Genomic DNA, 18,511 nt, shown 5'->3' with positions numbered 1-18,511 from the left:
CTGTGGAACAGTGCCACCCCACGGCTCACAGGAAATCCTTTCTTCCTGTGTCAATCAAACTCTACAATACATCTAGATACCTCACACAGAGAGATGGACAGCAGAGGTCTTCCCTGTTCAGCTCGTATTTGCACCAACCACCAACCTGGTTATTTTTATGATCCTTGTGAATTTGCACCTTACTGATCTTTATTGTTTATATTTTTGCTTTTATTTGTACTCTATATATTTGAACTCTTTCACACTTTATATTGGAACTGCTGCACAGCAATTTCCCTCTGGATGTCAAAGTGTTAAAATAAGTAATACCCAAGGATGATTTAAAAGAAGAAAAAAAATGGAACTTTGACTGTTGCTTATTTAGTCATGACTAATGTTATTGAGAAATACTTTGAAACAAGTGCTCACAAGCTTTGATGTGGCTGCTTCCATCTGTCTCTCTGTTTATCATGTAGTCTGATCCAACTCTGGAGAGACATTTCAAGGGTCACAGGGACACTGTTACGACTGTGGACTTAAGCTGCAACATGAAACAGATTGGTAACTGCTGCCTTATTTTACTCTGTGTCTTTGTGTTTGTCTGTGGCCAGATCATTTGCTGCACATTTGATGTTGTCTTTTTTTATTTTATTTTACTGTGTGGCATGTTTTCTATGTTCATGCACAACATGTTCAGTTCCTACACCTGTGCTCCCTCCTCTTCCAGCCACAGGCTCTATGGACTCCTGTGTGATGATCTGGAACATGAAACCTCAGATGCGAGCGTATCGTTTTGATGGACACAAAGATGCTGTCCTTTCTGTTCAGTTTTCTCCCTCTGGCCACCTGGTGGCCTCGGCATCCAGAGACAAGACTGTACGGCTCTGGGTTCCCAGCATGTGAGTTTTGAAGTATTCCAGCTTTTGTTTTTAGGTACATCTCTCATTATTATTGTATTGCAATAGAAAGCTACTGCAAAGCACAATGATTCTGACTCATAAAAGCAACAAAACTAGACATTTGTACTGAATTTTCTGCTTCATCCAACATAGAAGAAGGTTAGTGTTGTCTTGTGTGTGTATACAGGAAGGCTGAGTCAACATCTTTCAAGGCTCACACGGCTACTGTGCGTAGCGTTAACTTTTCTGGTGACGGACAGAATCTGGTCACAGCCTCTGACGACAAGACCATCAAAGTGTGGACCGTCCACAGGCAAAAGTTTCTCTTCTCTCTCAACCAGCACATCAACTGGGTCCGCTGTGCTAAGTACGATCTACACACACAAAACATTTCTCAGTTGTTTTACAACTTTAATGAACACATTTTAATAGTGAAAAACTGAAGCAGAAGACGGAGATAACGGACAGTTTTTGATCTAGAATTTTCAATGCATTTTTTTGCAGGTTTTCTCCAGATGATCGTTTGATTGTGTCGTCCAGTGATGATAAGACTATAAAGCTGTGGGACAAGAATAGCAGAGAGTGTATTCATTCTTTCTATGAACATGCTGGGTGAGCACTTAGGGTTTAGAGCATTATTTACTGTGTGTAATTTATAATTTGTTTTAAATATGGGCACACATATTTACACTGATTCAGTAACAACAACATCTCTAAAAGCATCAGCTTCAGTTATAGAGTGTTGTTAACAAATACCACATTTTATTAAATGTCATGTTTTCTTTCTCCTAAGTTATGCAAACCATGTGGACTTCCATCCCAGTGGAACATGCATCGCTGCAGCCAGTACTGACAACTCTGTCAAGGTGTGGGACATCAGATCCCATAAGATGCTACAGCACTACCAAGGTATGAAATATTTAGTTTGTAATTATCATCATTTGAAGATCATGGTCAATTGCTACACCAAAACCACAATTTGCATTTAATCACTGTTTTAATGCAAAGTTATTATTTGCAATAATAAATGACAACCACATCCACAGGCGACGTCAGCCGATTTTGCCGGGGCTTTAGCCCCGAATGTTTTGAGTGTAGCCCCGAATGTATTTTGAAAGGTTGACTGACAAATATGAAACTGGACAATAGCCTACGTAAACCCCCAAAATCATAAGTTGCCTTATTTCATTGTGCTTTGGCTTTGCAAATACTGCATACATCAGTCTAATACATTGATGCCATTAACACAAAATTTAGGAGCGCAATACTAATGATTTAGTTTGAAGTTCCTGTGACGTGACGTTTACAGTCCATGGTTCAGACTCAAACACACGGAGCTCTGAAGCAGACCTGTGCTTCGCTTAGTGTCCACTCTTGCTGTAAAAAGCTGTGCAGCTTCAGGTTGACAAAGGACGCGCTCTCTGCTGTCGACATGCTGCGGCAGATGTGTCGCATTTGAGCTCCGTGTATTTCTGTCGTAGTTTCGGTTTTCCACCTCCGATGTAGTACAGCCACTTCCCTAAACGTTGTCTCATTCAGATCAGTCTGTCAGACGGTCTGAGATCTACTGTATCAGCAGAGCAATCACGTATTGCACAGCAGACTATGGTGCAGGTAAATTATTTTCTAAAATATAGTGACTTTATTCTAAAACTTCTAAACTTTATTTTTCTCAAAATATCACCCCCAGACCCCTCGCATCTTAAGTCACCACACAAATCTGGAAACAAAACCTTATGATTATTATTATGATTGGGCCAGATGTTGGTGCCATCTAACTTACATCTACAAACTGGAAGCTAAAATGAACATACACTGGTTATTAACAAGCTGGGCAAGCCAATCACAGTTTTGCATTGCATTCAGTGTATTTAAATGGGTCCGGGCTAAGCCCCGAACCTCCTCAAGTCCTAGAAACGCCCCTGACCACATCAACTCTAAAGGCAAACATTTATGGAAGCATTTACTACATTATTTGCTTCAAGACACTCCGTTTAGCCACTCTTGATGCCTTTTAGCTATTATATGAATAGAGCTTTTATCATAAAGTGGATCCCTATCACAGTAAAACCACTCGCAAAAACCACAGCCCAATGTTTGTATTTGGGAGATAAATGTCTTAACAGTCAAAGTCTTGTCATCCACTCCCACCCAGACTCTGCAACACACAGCTGAAGTAAAGCCCCACCTTTAGACAGTGAAAAATACAACAAATTAGTGAAATAACACCAAGATAAAATTAAGCTATAAAGCTCACGATTAAAGTGGTAATCAAGATCCCTTGCATATTCAATAAGCCAAGCCATGTTGCCTTTTGTCAGTCTGCCTCTCAGTCTGATGGTCCAATCAGCTCTCTTAAATGAATTTGAGTTGTGAGATCTAATAATGGATAATCACATCAGTCTAAGGAGATGGGGCATGAAGATAAAAGCCTCTCCTCTCCTTTTACTTTCTTCAACTCTCCTCTCACTTCACATACTCTAGTTAATCACCAGTTGTGCCAGCCTTAAGTGTCAAATTGTGGTTAAAATGTGGTGTGGGTAGTTAATTCAACTGGTTTTGTGTTTGCATTGCTCAGTAATCCTTGCGTGATCCTAAGCCATACCCAAAGAGCACATTCCCCCTGCTCCCAGTATAATTTGATGCATCTTTTTGCAGCTACTGTATCAGTATATCTTATTTATGTCATAGCATCTTGCAGCCAGCAGAGGGACCATGTTGCTCGTCGAATGTCTGGCTGCCCTCTCATTTGTCTCAGTTAAGAACTCAGTTCACTAAATGCTAGATTGATTTTAGGTCTGGGGAAGTTTTGATTAGTTGCTATAGGCTACTATACTTGACGTAATGATATCTGCTAATGTAAACCTGATGTTAAGCCATTCTCAAGTTACATAGCAAATGAGACCTTGTGATGTACAGCAGCAGTGCACTTCATTATGATCCAGGCAACCATGTTAGTAAGCTGTATCTGGTCTACTGAAGTATCCTTGAGCAAGACACTGAACCCTTTAGGTGCTGGCATATGACTGACCTGGTACTCAGGCATCCAGTTTTAGAAGGAAAAGGCAAAAGAACATTATTCTGAGAGTGTCAATAATGGATGAACTTTTTTAGGATTAACTTTGACAAACAAAGTTTTGTCTACGTCCAAAAAATTAGATCTCTTTAAATTGTGTCATTGTTATTGTCATCATGATTTTAATCATAATGTTTAATAATCCATGTTATTTAAAGCTACAAAATACAGCAATGCCTGTAACAGTGTGATTTTTTTTTTTAACATTTTGTCTTTAATTGGACAAGGATACACTTCAGTTTGCATTACAGTTGTCTCGCATTGCCAGACCTTCCCCCACAGCACTCCGGAGGAGGGATGGGAGAAAAATGTGCTCTGGTTTATTGGCATTTCTTTAAACCAATCACAATTGTCTTGGGCGGCGCTTAGCGCCGAACACAATGATGGTGCCTTCCCAGAATAGCCTCGGGAAGGAACTTGTTTTGGTGGAACATGTGCCCGTTCCAAAGTTGTTTTAGTTTAGAATGCCAACACAAAGTAAGCGGAAAGTGACGGACATCCGGCCGAAAAGACGGACATCCGGCGTAATTTCCGGCTGCGCCTGAACAATCCTGGAAATGAAACGTCGTTGATAGACTAGCATTACAGTAACAAAATGTCTGGTGTGTGTGTGTGTGTGTGTGTGTGTGTGTGTGTGTGTGTGTGTGTGTGTGTGTGTGTGTGTGTTTCAGTCCACAGTGGTGTGGTGAACAGCTTGTTTTTCCACCCGGCTGGTAATTTCCTCATCACTGCATCCAGCGATTCCACAATGAAGATACTGGACCTTGTAGAGGGCAAGCTACTGTATACACTGCATGGACACCAGGTAGACACACACACACACACAAATACATATGACACATGCAGTTAACCCAGTCATGATCAGGTCATGTCTGCAGTCTGCTCTGCTGTTCCTATGTATTACTTGTGTGTGTATGTGTGTGTGTGTGTGTGTGTGTGTGGGGGGGGGTGGAATGTGAAAGGTTTGGTGTGGACAGTTATCCTTTGTGCATGTTTGATTCTGTGAAGTGTGTGAGTGTGTGCGTCTGATGCCTTTTTTGTATGTATTTTAGTACTTGCCAGGCGAGCGGGCAGCCCACTCATGACTCATCTCAGGGTTGTTGGAAGGAAACAGATCTGTGTTTCTCTCTCCGTTCCTGTGGATCCTCTCCTCCTCTTCCTCATCCTGTCTTGTTTCCGTCCTGTCCTTGTTCTCTCTCGCACTCCTCTCTGTGTATTCTGGGGATGTTTTAGCATTGCCACTATCATTAACGTCCTCATTTTCCTCCTTGTCCTTCTCTATTGTTCCCACCTCCCATATACTCCTTTTGGCTGGCTGGACTAGTTGGCTGTTTGAACAGCTGATGGACTGGCTTGCTGGCTAGATGTGGAGATCAGTTGCTTGCCAGTACCACATGTGGTCCATCTGTTTATCTATCCCTCTCTTTGACTTTTGCCTTTGTCACACACGCTTCTCTTCAACCTATTGCCAAGACTCTTTTCTTTGTCAAGATATAAACAGCACTTTTCCCCTTCTCGCTTCACACCTCCAAATTTGTCATCTCCTGCACTCTGAGTCTCCCTTTCTGTTGTTGTTCTTTTTGGCTCAGTGGTGACTTTGCCAATCTGTGAGCGCTCAGGGTGATAATTGTCTCTCCAGTCGCATAGCTTGAAATTGGGAGAGACCCCATCTGTTCGGTGTGGGTGTGTAGGTTTATTTCTGTTATGTGTTTGTTTGTCTGTGTATGTGTGTAGACCTATGTGCATGTACTGTATATCAAAACACATCAGGGCTCTGAGGGAATGTTTATTTCTGTTGGATCTGACAAACTGTTGTTTACCTCGCCTCAGGGGTTCCTTACCTGGCTGGGTAGAATGAGCCTAATTTAGGTTAATTTGTCTCTCTGCTCCTTTGTCTGACTAATCCAAAACCTTTTTATTAAGAAAGTCTTCAACTTAGTCAATACACTTAAGCTTTTAAAGACCCCACAAAAGAGATGGCATGGTAGTGTTTTTACAAAGTTATTTGATTTTAAAAATTGTTGCAAAAAAAAATAATCACGATACATACGATTTACGATTAGGGGTGCAACGGATCACAAAACTCACGGTTCGGATCGGATCATGGTTTGAGTCACGGATCGGATAAATTTTCGGATCAGCACAAAAAAGGGGGGAACAATATTATTTTTTTTAATGCTTTCCATTTATTACTTACTTACTTACTTACACCCTGGAAATGCGTGTTCCTCTGGAGTGATTTAATCCAAACCACAACCTTTTTCCTAAATGTAACTAGTCGTTTTGGTGCCTAAAGCGGAGGAGTCAAGTAAGAGACGTGAGAGAAGAGGAAGTCGAGGCATTGTTGCATTGCCATTTTAAAGCAACGTCAATTAATTATGATGTGCAGCACAGCTCTATCAGCTGTCTATTGTGCTGTACTTTATGATCTCTGTCAGATAGTGTTCATGACAACTTCTATATTTACTTTTATTACAGGGCCTTGTTGAATACTTGATTGTGATTGGTCAATACGGTCTGTTAAATGCCATGGACGGAGTTGTGGTCATAAACTCTGGATAGCCGTTTTTTAATCAATATTTGTGCTCATACGGAGCTCATTCAGCAGATCACAAATGGAGAGAGACGGTGGAGAAAATGATGATCACCCTGTGTTCTAATTCGCAATAATGACCGGCTCGCTCTACATTATCCCTTACTTAATTCAATTCACAACGTGGCATACACGTGTGTGTGTGTGTGTGTGTGTGTGTGTGTGTGTGTGTGTGTGTGTGTGTGTGTGTGTGTGTGTGTGTGTGTGTGTGTGTGTGTGTGTGTGTGTGTGTGTGTGTGTGTGGCCATGGCAAGTGCCAGCCTGGCAGCAGGCATTAGTCAGAGCAGAGACAGAACATGCTGTCTGTCAGGCCGTCGCGTTGCCATAGTGACACCGTCTGCTTCTCTCAGGTGCTTCTGGGAAACCATTCCTCACCCAAACCAGCCTGTCTGCATGCCAGCCGCAGGACACACAGCTCCCTATTTTTTTTAACTTCCCAGCTGCCTCTCTGTCCGTTTCTTTTCCCTCCTTTTGTCTGTTCTCTCCTTCATCCTCTCTCTGAACACAGTTAGAGGGCTCATGTCGAATTGTTGACCCCATTGTGCATTTTGAGGTAGAGAAAAGAAAAAAAACGAGAATTAGATTTCTGAGTTTTTCAAGCTGAATTCTGTCTGCCCTCCAGGTTCATGCACGCACACACAAACACACACACGACATGCCAAAGTCCTGACATCCGCAGGTGATCCTTTTTGGCTCTGACCATGTCTGACCTCACCCCACCTGAGTCTCTGCTTTCTGTTATTGATTGCTCTGCCACAGCTGAGCATCATTTTGTTTCCTAAATGTTTTGCGTTATAGACCCAAAAACACTTAATCTTCTTCAGCTCTGCTATATTATAGATAACTTTTGAAGTGAGTATTTATTATTATGTTTGTATTTTGTTAAATTATGTAGTGTTCACTTCCCCCCGCTTAACATGAATACCTAAACCTTTACTACAGTTATATATAATAGAAACTTTTTTTTTCAAATAACAATATGTATGGTTTGAAAATGAATGAATGGGCTGAATGCAACAAATATATGGCAACATTTTTCACAGGGATTGTTTATTTTTTAAGGCTGCAACTGACAACTGTCTAAAAACAATCTAAAAAATGGCCATCACAGATTGCGAAAGCTCAAGGTTAAGTCTATAAATTGCTTTTCAGACCAACTGTCCAAAACCCACAGATATTTAGTTTATTGTCACATAAGACAAAGACAAGCAATGAGTCCTGGCCCTTGTGTTTGTGGTTTGTGCTTGAAAAATGACTTAAAACAGGGGTCTTCAACGTTTTTTAGGCCAAGGACCCCATAACTGAAAGAGAGACAGAGCAGGGACCCCCTACTACTTATATTGTATAAAGATTTAATTGCATATTAAATTGGGCTGGATAAATGGAAATGGATGGATCAGTATTTATATGTATACATCATGTTTTAATGTGAAACATACATGTGAAAGGCACAGTGTATCCTTAAGCTTAACTAAATCGAATCATCAATATTGTGTAAATTAAATGTTTTTTTGTTTTTTTTTACGAATAGGCCGATTTATCTTTACTAATAATATGTTTGATTCATGGTAATGTCTATTTTCAGGCATATTCTAATTTTAAAAAAAACAACAAGAAAAACTTTCAAAGAAATATCAAACAATAATTTGGTGGCCCCTTGCAGCAACTCTGAGGACCCTGTAGGGGCCCCGGACCCCTTGTTGAAGATCCCTGACTTAAAAGATTAAGCAGTTAACAAATTAGTTGCTGATTAATTAATATATCTGTTGACTAATTGTTTTAGCCCACTTCATGAGATTGGCGCTAGATGTGCACCGCATAGATCTTCCGGTGCTTGTTGTATATTTTTCTTGGGATTAGTTTTTTTTGGGGCACACAATTTCATAGCAACAATGATATTGCTTTTCCTTTCACCTTGAATAAACAGTTTGCAGCGTATAGTTTCAGGATGCTTCTCTATGATTTTACTGTATTATCACCTCCATTCACCACCTCTCTGTTTCTCTTTCCCCTCACTCCAGGGTCCAGTGAACTGCGTGGCCTTCTCCAGGACAGGAGAGCACTTTGCCTCTGGAGGTTCTGATGAACAGGTGATGACTTATTCTTCTAACTGATCCAAAACATTGCCCAAGATATAGTCTACCAATTGGCAATGTTATGTGTCTTCCTTATACCATTGGTAGTGAAACAGAAAGGAAAATTGACAATTTATGAAACAACACTCATGAAAATGAATTAAGAACTTAAAAAAGAGAAAGCAAACTGTCAATCCATTCTTTGTATATAAGATTATTGGTAATATTTTACTTTGATGTATTATTGTGGAACAAGCAATGATTTATATTCACCTTACAGGTAATGGTTTGGAAGAGTAACTTTGACTGTGCTGAAGGCAATGATGGCGTCAGGCTGCAGCATAAAACTGCTTTCAGCTTGCAGGCACTACCAGCCAGCTCCACGGCGCACCCCTCGCATCCATCTGTACTCCGCAGCCAGGTAAGTTCAGACAGCGGAAGACAGCCACAGCGAACTGACAGCAAATCTACTTTGATCTCTCATTTAAATCCAACATTTTATGTAATTCCTTTTTTATCCTAGACACACAGCACCTACCTATGTACCTAGAGCAGTGTTCAGACTCGAGTCCGGATTAGAGACGTTTTTCTGTTGTCTCTGACTTTTCTTGGACTCATTTGTATTTGCACTTGGACTTCTCTTGATCTTGCCAAATATTCTAGTTGGTCTCGACCGAGTCCAGCAATATATGCTTTTTTTTTTTAAAGTAACTTCCTTCTTTAAAAAATAACCATTGGTGAAGCGTGCTTGTTCAGAAAACAGGTATTGGTTTAATTCAAAATCCATCTAGAACTGGCATTGACATTGATCTCCTGGTATATGCTTAGCTGCGTCATAACTCCTTTTCATTTTGGCCACAGACACAATGTTACGGAGCACTTTGTACTATGGATTCTTCAGGAGAAGTAATTCAAGTTCAAGAATGGGAACAGGAACATTTCTTTAGTGACACCTGTGTTGCTTGTTATTTGTCACAGACAGGCTGTTGTTGCAGTTATTCGGTATGCCTCTTAGTCACTAAGTCACCAGGATGCCCCATATTTCAGTTGATTTTGCGGTTTGAAAATGTTTAAGGTTGATTATAACACTAGGTGATCATCTGGAGCTTTCTGATTTCAAGCCCAAGGTTTTCCATTGCCATAGCAATTCCAAAACCTTTTGGCGCTAGAGGCTACAGTATATGTCTACACTTAAGAAAAGGTTTTAAAGTAATCAACAACATAGTGATGATTTCGATATTCATGTGGCTAAAAAGTTTTTTTTCCTGAGGGTTGTCAAAATGATTTAAAAGCGAAGTCATCGTATAGTTCAACCCAGTCTCACGGCAGTTTGTGAAATGGTCACATAATTTAATCTATTGATTCGTGTTCACAGGGACGTTTTTCTCGTTTTTTTTCGTGGTGGCCAGCACGAAAATGTAAAGTAATGTATTTCAGTGGGAAGCATATTTCGTGATCACAGCACGACTACGGTAGGGAGTAGTATGAAAAGCCGAAAATCCGCATAGGGAGATTGGTCGATAATACAGGACTTTCACCCCGGAGACCGGGGATTGCGTCCCCCGTGTGGCGTTTTGTTTCCCCGTTGTTTTCCTAATCACAACGGTCCCGTTATTCTCGCGTGTCCCCGCGACCGTCTCCCGGCGTGTGAGGCGTCCTTTCCCCGTAGTTTTTTTCCTAAACCCAACCTCCGCCGTCCCATTGTTGTTGTCGCATGTCCCCCAGAGACCGCAGATCGTGTCCCGGGGTGTGACGTTTGCTTTCCCCGTTAGTCTTTTTGTGCTGGCCACCACGAAAAAAAAACGAGATAAACGTATTGTTGTACACGAATCAATAGATTAAAAATAACGTGACAATTACACGAACTGTCGTGAGACCGTGTTGTATAGTTTGACCAACAGGGTATATACACACAAATATACACACACAGACATGTCTATGTACGCAAGTGCTCACATTAGCACAAAAAAGACTTTGCATGCATGTGTGGTGACTACCTCCAAAATAAACATAAAGAAACACATGCACATGCACAGATGCCCCTCAGTATTTCATGCTGCCAGTGCAGCTGGCTTATTTCCTCCCTGCATATCCTTCCTTTGAAGTCTGCAGTGTGGCCCAAAGCTACAATCATATCTCACATGCAGGGCAAGAAATACCTACTTATTCCCGCATCTACACTTTGATATGAAGGAAGATTTTTTTTTCTTCATCTTTCTGACCACATGAAATTGATGAAATGTTAAATTTGTGCTCAGCTTATGACTACATCCTCAAAAATAGAGATATTTTACTATTTATTTTTAAGAAGTAATGAAGTATGACTGTGTTTAAACACTGTAATTACTGTGTCTTATGAATTAGTTAGAGTGCTGAAATGAGGCACTGACAAACTAAAAGGAAAGATGAAAAAGACATTCCTTCAAGTGCACGTTAAGCTAAGTCACTCCTCACTTGGCTTGTGGTTATGATTATTTTTTTCTTGTCCTATACAATCTTATTTCAATGTCTTTTATATAAGACTCTTGTAACTTCCTACATTCATGCTTATTAGTCTCCAGACTGAATGCAAAGCTGCTGTTGTGAGAGTACAGGCTGATGTATCATCAATAAACCCAAACAATGGGAGCAGATAAATTAGTGATGAGACATTCAGTTTTCTGCCCTGTGTAGTCATAATTGATAATTTAAGTGCTATTGGTGGTAGTGGTATTGACTCTCTATAGATCTTTGGGACATGTATAAAGTACACAAAACACATTTTACTCCAAATGGAGCTTTTTCTCCCACAGACAGCACTTTTTCTCAACTTAAAAAACCTTAACAAAATGGAAGTAGAACACATTTTCATTACTAGTGATAAATCATTTATTAATTAATACTAACATTTATTCTTAGGGTTGAACAAATTTATTTCCTCATCTTCATGGCAGGCAGGGGTTTGATTTTGAAAGGGACTAATGTTTGTGTCATACAGTAACAGTACAGTATTATTATTATTTATTTATTTATTATCATAATTCAAATTTTGACATAAGAAGGTATGAGGTAGTGATAAAATCTGCATCTGATATGCTTGTTGCTTTCTTGGTCACAGAAAAACAGGGTTTTATGAAGTAATCCGAGCACGGTTGTCACAGCACACAAGGAGCATGGGAAATGATCCTGAATCTGTGCTGTTCACAGGTTCAAACTATGGCTGCGACTAACAACTATTTTCATTATAAACTAATTTGTTGATTTTCTCCCCCCTGAAGAATCTTTTAAAAAAAATGTCAGAATAAAGTGAAAAAAGCCCAACACGTCATGCCATGAGCCCAAGATAACATCGTCCAATGCTTTCCAACCAATAGTCCACAACCCCCAAATATTTAAGTTTACAATTATGACAGAAAAACACAGACTAGAAACAGAAAATCTTTTGAATAATTCCTGAATGACATTAACAATTACTCAATAATTACAAAAGTTTGTGTGTGTGTGTGTGTGTGTGTGTGTGTGTGTGTGTGTGTGTGTGTGTGTGTGAAAAGAGTTCAAAAATATGGAGGTTACAGAAAAGATAAATGATTAGAAACAAACCGAAAGTGAGAGAGTAGTGCAGCTATTAGCGATGTTTAAATATTAAAAGACCTTGTCAGATGTCACACACACACACACACACACACACACACACACACACACACACACACACACACACACACACACACACACACACACACACACACAAAGGGGACAGGGTGTCACCGGCTGGCTGGGGAACCTCAGGGAGTGGTTTGGATTTCAACTCCTTTGACTGCTACAGTGTTACTTACATCAACAAGGACACAGCCAAGGTGCTCTCTGTCTTTCTTTCTCTTTTCTTTCTTTCTCCTTTCTTTCTTTCACTCACTAACCTCTCTCTCTCACTCACTCACTCACTCACTCACTCACTCTCACACACAAACATACACGCACATACTCTCACATACACGCACAAACACACACACTCCCTGTCTTTGCTTTCTCTTATTGATCGCTCTGCTAGAAGTCAGGAGCCACCCACAGTGATGCTGCCTTCCTTGCCTTTATACTTAATTGGAAATCCAGAATAGCATAAGACTAGTAATTAATAATTTATTTAGCAGGTGAAAAAATAGACACGGTGTGATATTTAACCAGTGCTAGTAATACTAACTGGGAACTTAATTACTTTGAACTTTAGGATAATTAATGGCTTTGAAAGACAAAACATATGACTAATTAGCAAATCTTAAAGTCCCTAGTACATAAAACATAGAATACTTAGATAGAATTGATATGGATAGAATACTATGGTAAGGAACACATGTTACACACATCTTATAATGTACTGTTATTCCAATGTCAGCAAGTTTTTACATTGAAACTTGATTACAAAAGATGTAGGACAATTTCCAAAAAATGTTCCCTGAGACACTCAGTAATGGCAAACACGATGTTGATGTCAGATGTTTCTCTACAGTCAAGTTAGGCTTAGTATTTGCAAGCAAGTGTTTAAGCAGCATCAGCTATGTGAGGGTGGTTATTTCTAACATCTCCTTTACATTGACTTGTGTAGTGCAATGCTTGAAACGTATTCTCTTAAAAACTGTAAACTCTGTAAAACCCCACTGAAACCTTTCTTTGGGATTTTTTTTCTTCAAATACAGTTCAGTTACAGCTGTGTGAAGCTTCATCACTTTACTTCACATCTGCTTGATTAAAGAGCCCATATACTCCTTTTCAGCGTCATATTTGTATTATTGGGGTCTACTAGAATAGGTTTCCATGCTTTGATGTTCGAAAAACATATTATGTTTCTCATAATGCCCATTGCAGTTGTGCCTCTACCTGAAACACTGTCTGAACTCTTGGCACGCCTTCCTGAAAATCCCAGTCTACTCTGATTGGTCAGCTGGCCCACTCGTTGTGATTGGTCAACCAAATTCAAATAAGCCACTGCGGGCTGTGCTTGCTCAGGCAGCACCTATGGCTGCACATATGAAAAACTGGGCTGGCTTTCTCAATCACTGACATCATTAATTGAGGAAATTGAAATGGTAATGTGGGCGACCTGTTTTCAGGCAGTTGAGAAAAAGTGCTGTCTGTGGGAGAAAAAGCTCCATTTGGAGTAAAATGTGTTTTGTGTACTTTATACATCTATTACATACACAACTGTATAACAGTTAAAGACCGGAAAAATCCCCAAAGCATAATAGGGGCTCTTTAAGAAACAAAGTGCAAAATGGTTCAACTGTTTTGTGTTAGCTCTGTCTTCTATAAAAACATGCATTGACAAGACACCTCTTTTATTTACTGTTTTTTTTAGGTTCATACCTATATTTTGTGTTTCTACTAAAATGTGTGGTTATATACTAAAGGAGCAACTTTCAGACAACATATTTGTTCCCTTCTTGTCCTTTGGAATGCGCACTTTAACATGACTCAGAATCCACTGATTTCTTTCGTTTGTCACATGTATTTCCTTTATCATTCAAACTTCAAATTGAAACGTTTTCCTCTTTTCCACAAGCAAATAATGAACTGTCCTTACCAGATGGCGTACAAGGATTGACAGCAGAGCAAAAAACAAAAGATATAAAAAAAACTAGCTTAAATTCACAGTCAAGTAACTGTTCTGAGCGGTACTCAGCAGTCAAAAAAACGTATGGCTACAAACCAAAGAACAAAAACTGAATGACAGCTCAGCTCTTATAGACCAGCGGATACAATTACTGCCTCAATCAGCATGACGAGGCAGATGATGCAGTTTTTCTTGTTGTAAAATGACAATAAAGATATTCTATTTTCTAACATGTGGATAAAATGCATGCAGAGCATTTTAATGGCTGAGTAGACTTAAAACATAGAGCTATAAATATATAATGTAGGGAAAAGATCAATGCAAAACCTCATGCATAAATAAAGTGATTCATCAAGTTTTTGCAAAGGCTACAAGTAAACCTGGTTGTAATGATTAGGTTGGCTACATATTAGATTTGACTGATGGAGGTGAAACAGAGACATGTCAGATCCAGCCCTGGTGGAGTTTGACCTTTTAGTTTTCTGGCTTTTGTTGACTGCTGCATGTTAAACATGTTACTAATGATGCTGTTACCATAAGCTTCTTGTTTAGTGGCAGACATCATATCCACATATCACTCAGCTTTACTTGAAACATCAAGTCAAAAAAAGTTGTTTAAAATGATTAAAACAATAATAATATTAATAATACATACTGCTTTGCATTTGACTTCACACACTAGATCATTTCTGCTAATACCAAATACATTTCTTGACTGCTACTAGCACTATTCAAATGATGCTCAAATAGTATTTATTTACAGTTAGAGTGTACACACACACACACACACACACACACACACACACGCACACACACACACACACACACACACACACACACACACACAAACCTCATTAACCTTTGTTAATTCCTGGCAGTGACATTTATTTTCTTTGTCATCTGCCAGTTGTTACAGTTAAAGTAATGGTAGTAGCTGCACCTGGAAGTCCCAGCTAGATTTTCCTTTACATGTATTATTTATCCATTCATAATTTATTATTAATATTGGCCCTTTTATCTCTCATAAACTGCTGCAAGTCTCAGACACATGTTGCCTGAGAGGAAGCAGAGAGGAGAAAAATCACAAGCTCGTCTAAATGGGTTCGTTTCCTTCTTGAGTATTTAAAGGCTTTATGAGTTTAAAAGGAGAGTATACAACAGTGAAATGTACTCTAATGTAGGAGAAGTGGATCTAATGTGCTGTTGTAACTAAATTGACTTATTTTCAGAGAGGCAGAATATGCAGTAGTAAACACTAAACAGGATGTTCTGTCTGAAAGCAGCCAGGACACTACTGGAGCTCATACAGGACAAAATGGGAATATGATTAGCCTGTTCACACTCAAGATTACACTTCATATGCAGAAATTTGAATCTTAAAATTATACATTGACAGTTGTATCTGACATGTGTGACAGGTGCAACTTCTCAAAAGGTACTCTAGGTTATACTATCTGGTTTTGTCCTAAGATTGTTCCTTTTTGGCAGGATATCTTTAATTGATATTGTAAACTGTATGAATTACAGATTGAACCTGATGCACTGATTGCTTTGTTTGGTTGCTCTGAAGCTTCTCTTGCATTGCCATATACTGTACAGCAGACCCTTATGTTTGGTATGTTAGTAGCAAAGAGAATCATTCTCGTGAATGGAAGGCTACCAGTGCTCCAGATGGCATAGGGAACTAGTCTCAGAGATACAGCTTGAGAGGGTTCAAAGCAACATGCATGGTTTTCAGGAAAAATGTTAGAGTAGCCCAATTATTAGACATCTTAACTCTCCCATTTGATAGTCCCTATTGTGTGACACAGAGCTTTCTTTTTGTTTATGGTTGTTTTTGTTTTGTTCAAATGTGCGCTGTGTATGTTTGTAAGTTTGTTTAAATATGTCACTTTTTTGTCCAGTGAAAATTAAATATAATAATAATACATACATTGACAAACCCATATACTTTGAAAAACACACTGCATGTGTCATATCTCAGAATGCATAAAACATTATTCTTGAGTCTTATGACAAACATTAATTAGGCTAAGTAAATCTAAGACTAACCACTCTAAGCAAAGCACAGCTTTTCATGGAAGAAGCAACCAACATAGCTAATATTATACAGTACCTAATTAAGATTTAATGGCAGTAATACCTGAGGGCTATTTTACTATGGGTCCAATAACAGTGTATAGGCTAGATGAAAGGCACAGCTGTTTGCCACTAGCACCACCAAAGTCACTATAATCACAGTAACATATGTTCACTTGTTTGTAAGAACTTTTATAAACAGTTGGCAGCATGTGTGCACTGTACAGAACATTCCTTAAACTGGTGGACACAAATGCAGAAAGGAAAAGCAACTAATTACATATGAATATGAATACATTTTTGACCAATGGGACCTCACCCTCCTTCCCCCCTCTTATTCTCAGAGAATTAATGCTAATCTCGGTATTTTTTTACAAAGTGGGCTAAATGTTCCGTTGTAAGTCAAAGCCACATGTGAGATATCACAAGTACTTTTATTAAAACACGACTGTCATCAAAATAAAAAAGCAAAGATAGGGTTTCCTTCCCTGTTTGAAAATATACAGCTGCAACAAATGTAAATGAGAGAGAGTGTATGATAAAAAAAACTTTCTTTGAACGTGAAGCCGATTGTTACTGTACAATTCTCTGGTTTATCAGTGTATGAACTACACTGCAGACGGCCTTAAAATGACAGTATACCGCCCAGCCCTATTGTGCATGTAATTATACACTCAGTTGCCAGGTGGCTAAAGTAGATGCAGTCTAATACAACAGTCCTGCAATGAATCCAACCATCATGACGTTTATAATGTTCAGTTTTTCAGTTCAGTTTGAAAGAGGTGTTGATTTAACTGTGTAATAATTTTGGAGGATGTAGTTTGTGGTGCTGTTGAACTGTATGGCTTTATAGAGAGAGGTGTTTATGTTACTTAGCCTGTCCTTATTGATATATGACAAAATAATTGAACACCTGTCAGTCATCCTCCAAAATGATCTTACAGTTGAATCAACACCTCTTTAAACAACAACAGCAAAATGACCTTCATGAAGGTAGGATTTATTGCAGGGCTGTTGTATTAGACTGCATTAGTTTTAGCTAGGTGTACCTAATAAATTGGCTAATAAGTGCATCTCCATTCAGAAATATTTTCCTATTTGTCCAGAACAGCATTTAACAACTACAGCTCCCTCGAGGCTTTGACAGCACGACTATGTCTAAGACTTATGGGATATGATGTATCTGTATGCTCGCAAAGCAATGCGTGTTTTATTAATGAAAATCACACATTGTTTTTTTTCAGCCAGAAAACCACAGGTCTTTCTATGTCTTAATTGTCGGCTGAGGCTCGTAGTGCAGAGGCTGGCTCGGAAAGCAAGCAGGACTACAGCCCTCTGACTACAGTCTGTTTTTAAATTGTCTAATGTGATCTAGGTGTTGAAAACTTCCCTCCTTTTTTATGCCGAACATCCAGTATTACACACAACCGCCTTTGGCTATAATTAATTTCACCAGAAAGAAATTGACTAATGAGACCGTAATGCTGTGTCTATTCATACAGAGGTAACGGCCACCCATGGCTGCTGCCCTCTCAGAATCAAATCCACGGGGATTTCTTAAGTAGCTTATTTGATATGCTGATCCTTTAATGTACTTGGATGGATGTGAAGCTCCATGATAATTTGCCAGTGATGGGTGCTGTACCAGGACCATGTAGGCCTATTTGTTAAACACAAAAAGACAGCTTTAAAATGAAGTCTCGCCACCTAAACACTGAGAGTGTGTGCGGTTCAGTCAGGCATAAATCTTTGTGTCGCAGTTTCAGTGTGTGAGAATAGATGCATTGTGTGTGTGTGTGTGTGTGTGTGTGTGTGTGTGTGTGAGAGAGAGTGTGTGTGTGAGTGAGCGAGTGCGTGTGTGAGTGAGTGAGTGTGTGCCAAGCTTTGCTGATAGGCAGATCAGATCTCTGATCACATCCGCCCTAATCCCTCCATCCATCCCCCGCTGAACCCCCTCCCCCCTTTCTGTCTCTAGCTTCACATCTGGGTCTTTCTCCCACTCACATGTGCAGATAGACGAGCTGCACACTCACAGCAGGCTTCCCTTCACAGCTCAACACACACACACACATCACTGCACAACTCGACTCAGCTTTAGGGATGTGGATTGGAGAACGGGGAGGGTGTTCTGAGACTGCAGTAGCTGTATGAACTTCTATCTCCTTCACCATTATTTTATTAGACCAAACTTTACTGGCACTCTCCTTAATTAAAGACTCAACAAGCAGT

At 39.5% G+C, this 18,511-nt stretch overlaps 1 protein-coding gene across 2 annotated transcripts in view; it reads left to right on the top strand.

Moving 5' to 3' along the window:
* poc1a (POC1 centriolar protein A) overlaps positions 1–18,511 on the top strand; it is a 40,496-nt gene that overhangs the window by 2,340 nt on the left and 19,645 nt on the right. For both annotated transcript variants that reach the window (XM_036002326.1, XM_031302071.2), the window contains exons 2-9: positions 456–540; positions 707–878; positions 1,066–1,245; positions 1,383–1,490; positions 1,672–1,787; positions 4,626–4,759; positions 8,569–8,637; positions 8,903–9,043. In XM_036002326.1, the coding sequence (XP_035858219.1) occupies positions 456–540; positions 707–878; positions 1,066–1,245; positions 1,383–1,490; positions 1,672–1,787; positions 4,626–4,759; positions 8,569–8,637; positions 8,903–9,043 (1,005 nt within the window). The remainder of the gene's footprint in view (positions 1–455; positions 541–706; positions 879–1,065; positions 1,246–1,382; positions 1,491–1,671; positions 1,788–4,625; positions 4,760–8,568; positions 8,638–8,902; positions 9,044–18,511) is intronic.

Source organism: Sander lucioperca, chromosome 6 (genome assembly GCF_008315115.2).
Source record: "Sander lucioperca isolate FBNREF2018 chromosome 6, SLUC_FBN_1.2, whole genome shotgun sequence".
NCBI lineage: Eukaryota > Metazoa > Chordata > Actinopteri > Perciformes > Percidae > Sander > Sander lucioperca.
This window is presented reverse-complemented; position numbering and strand designations above follow the sequence as displayed.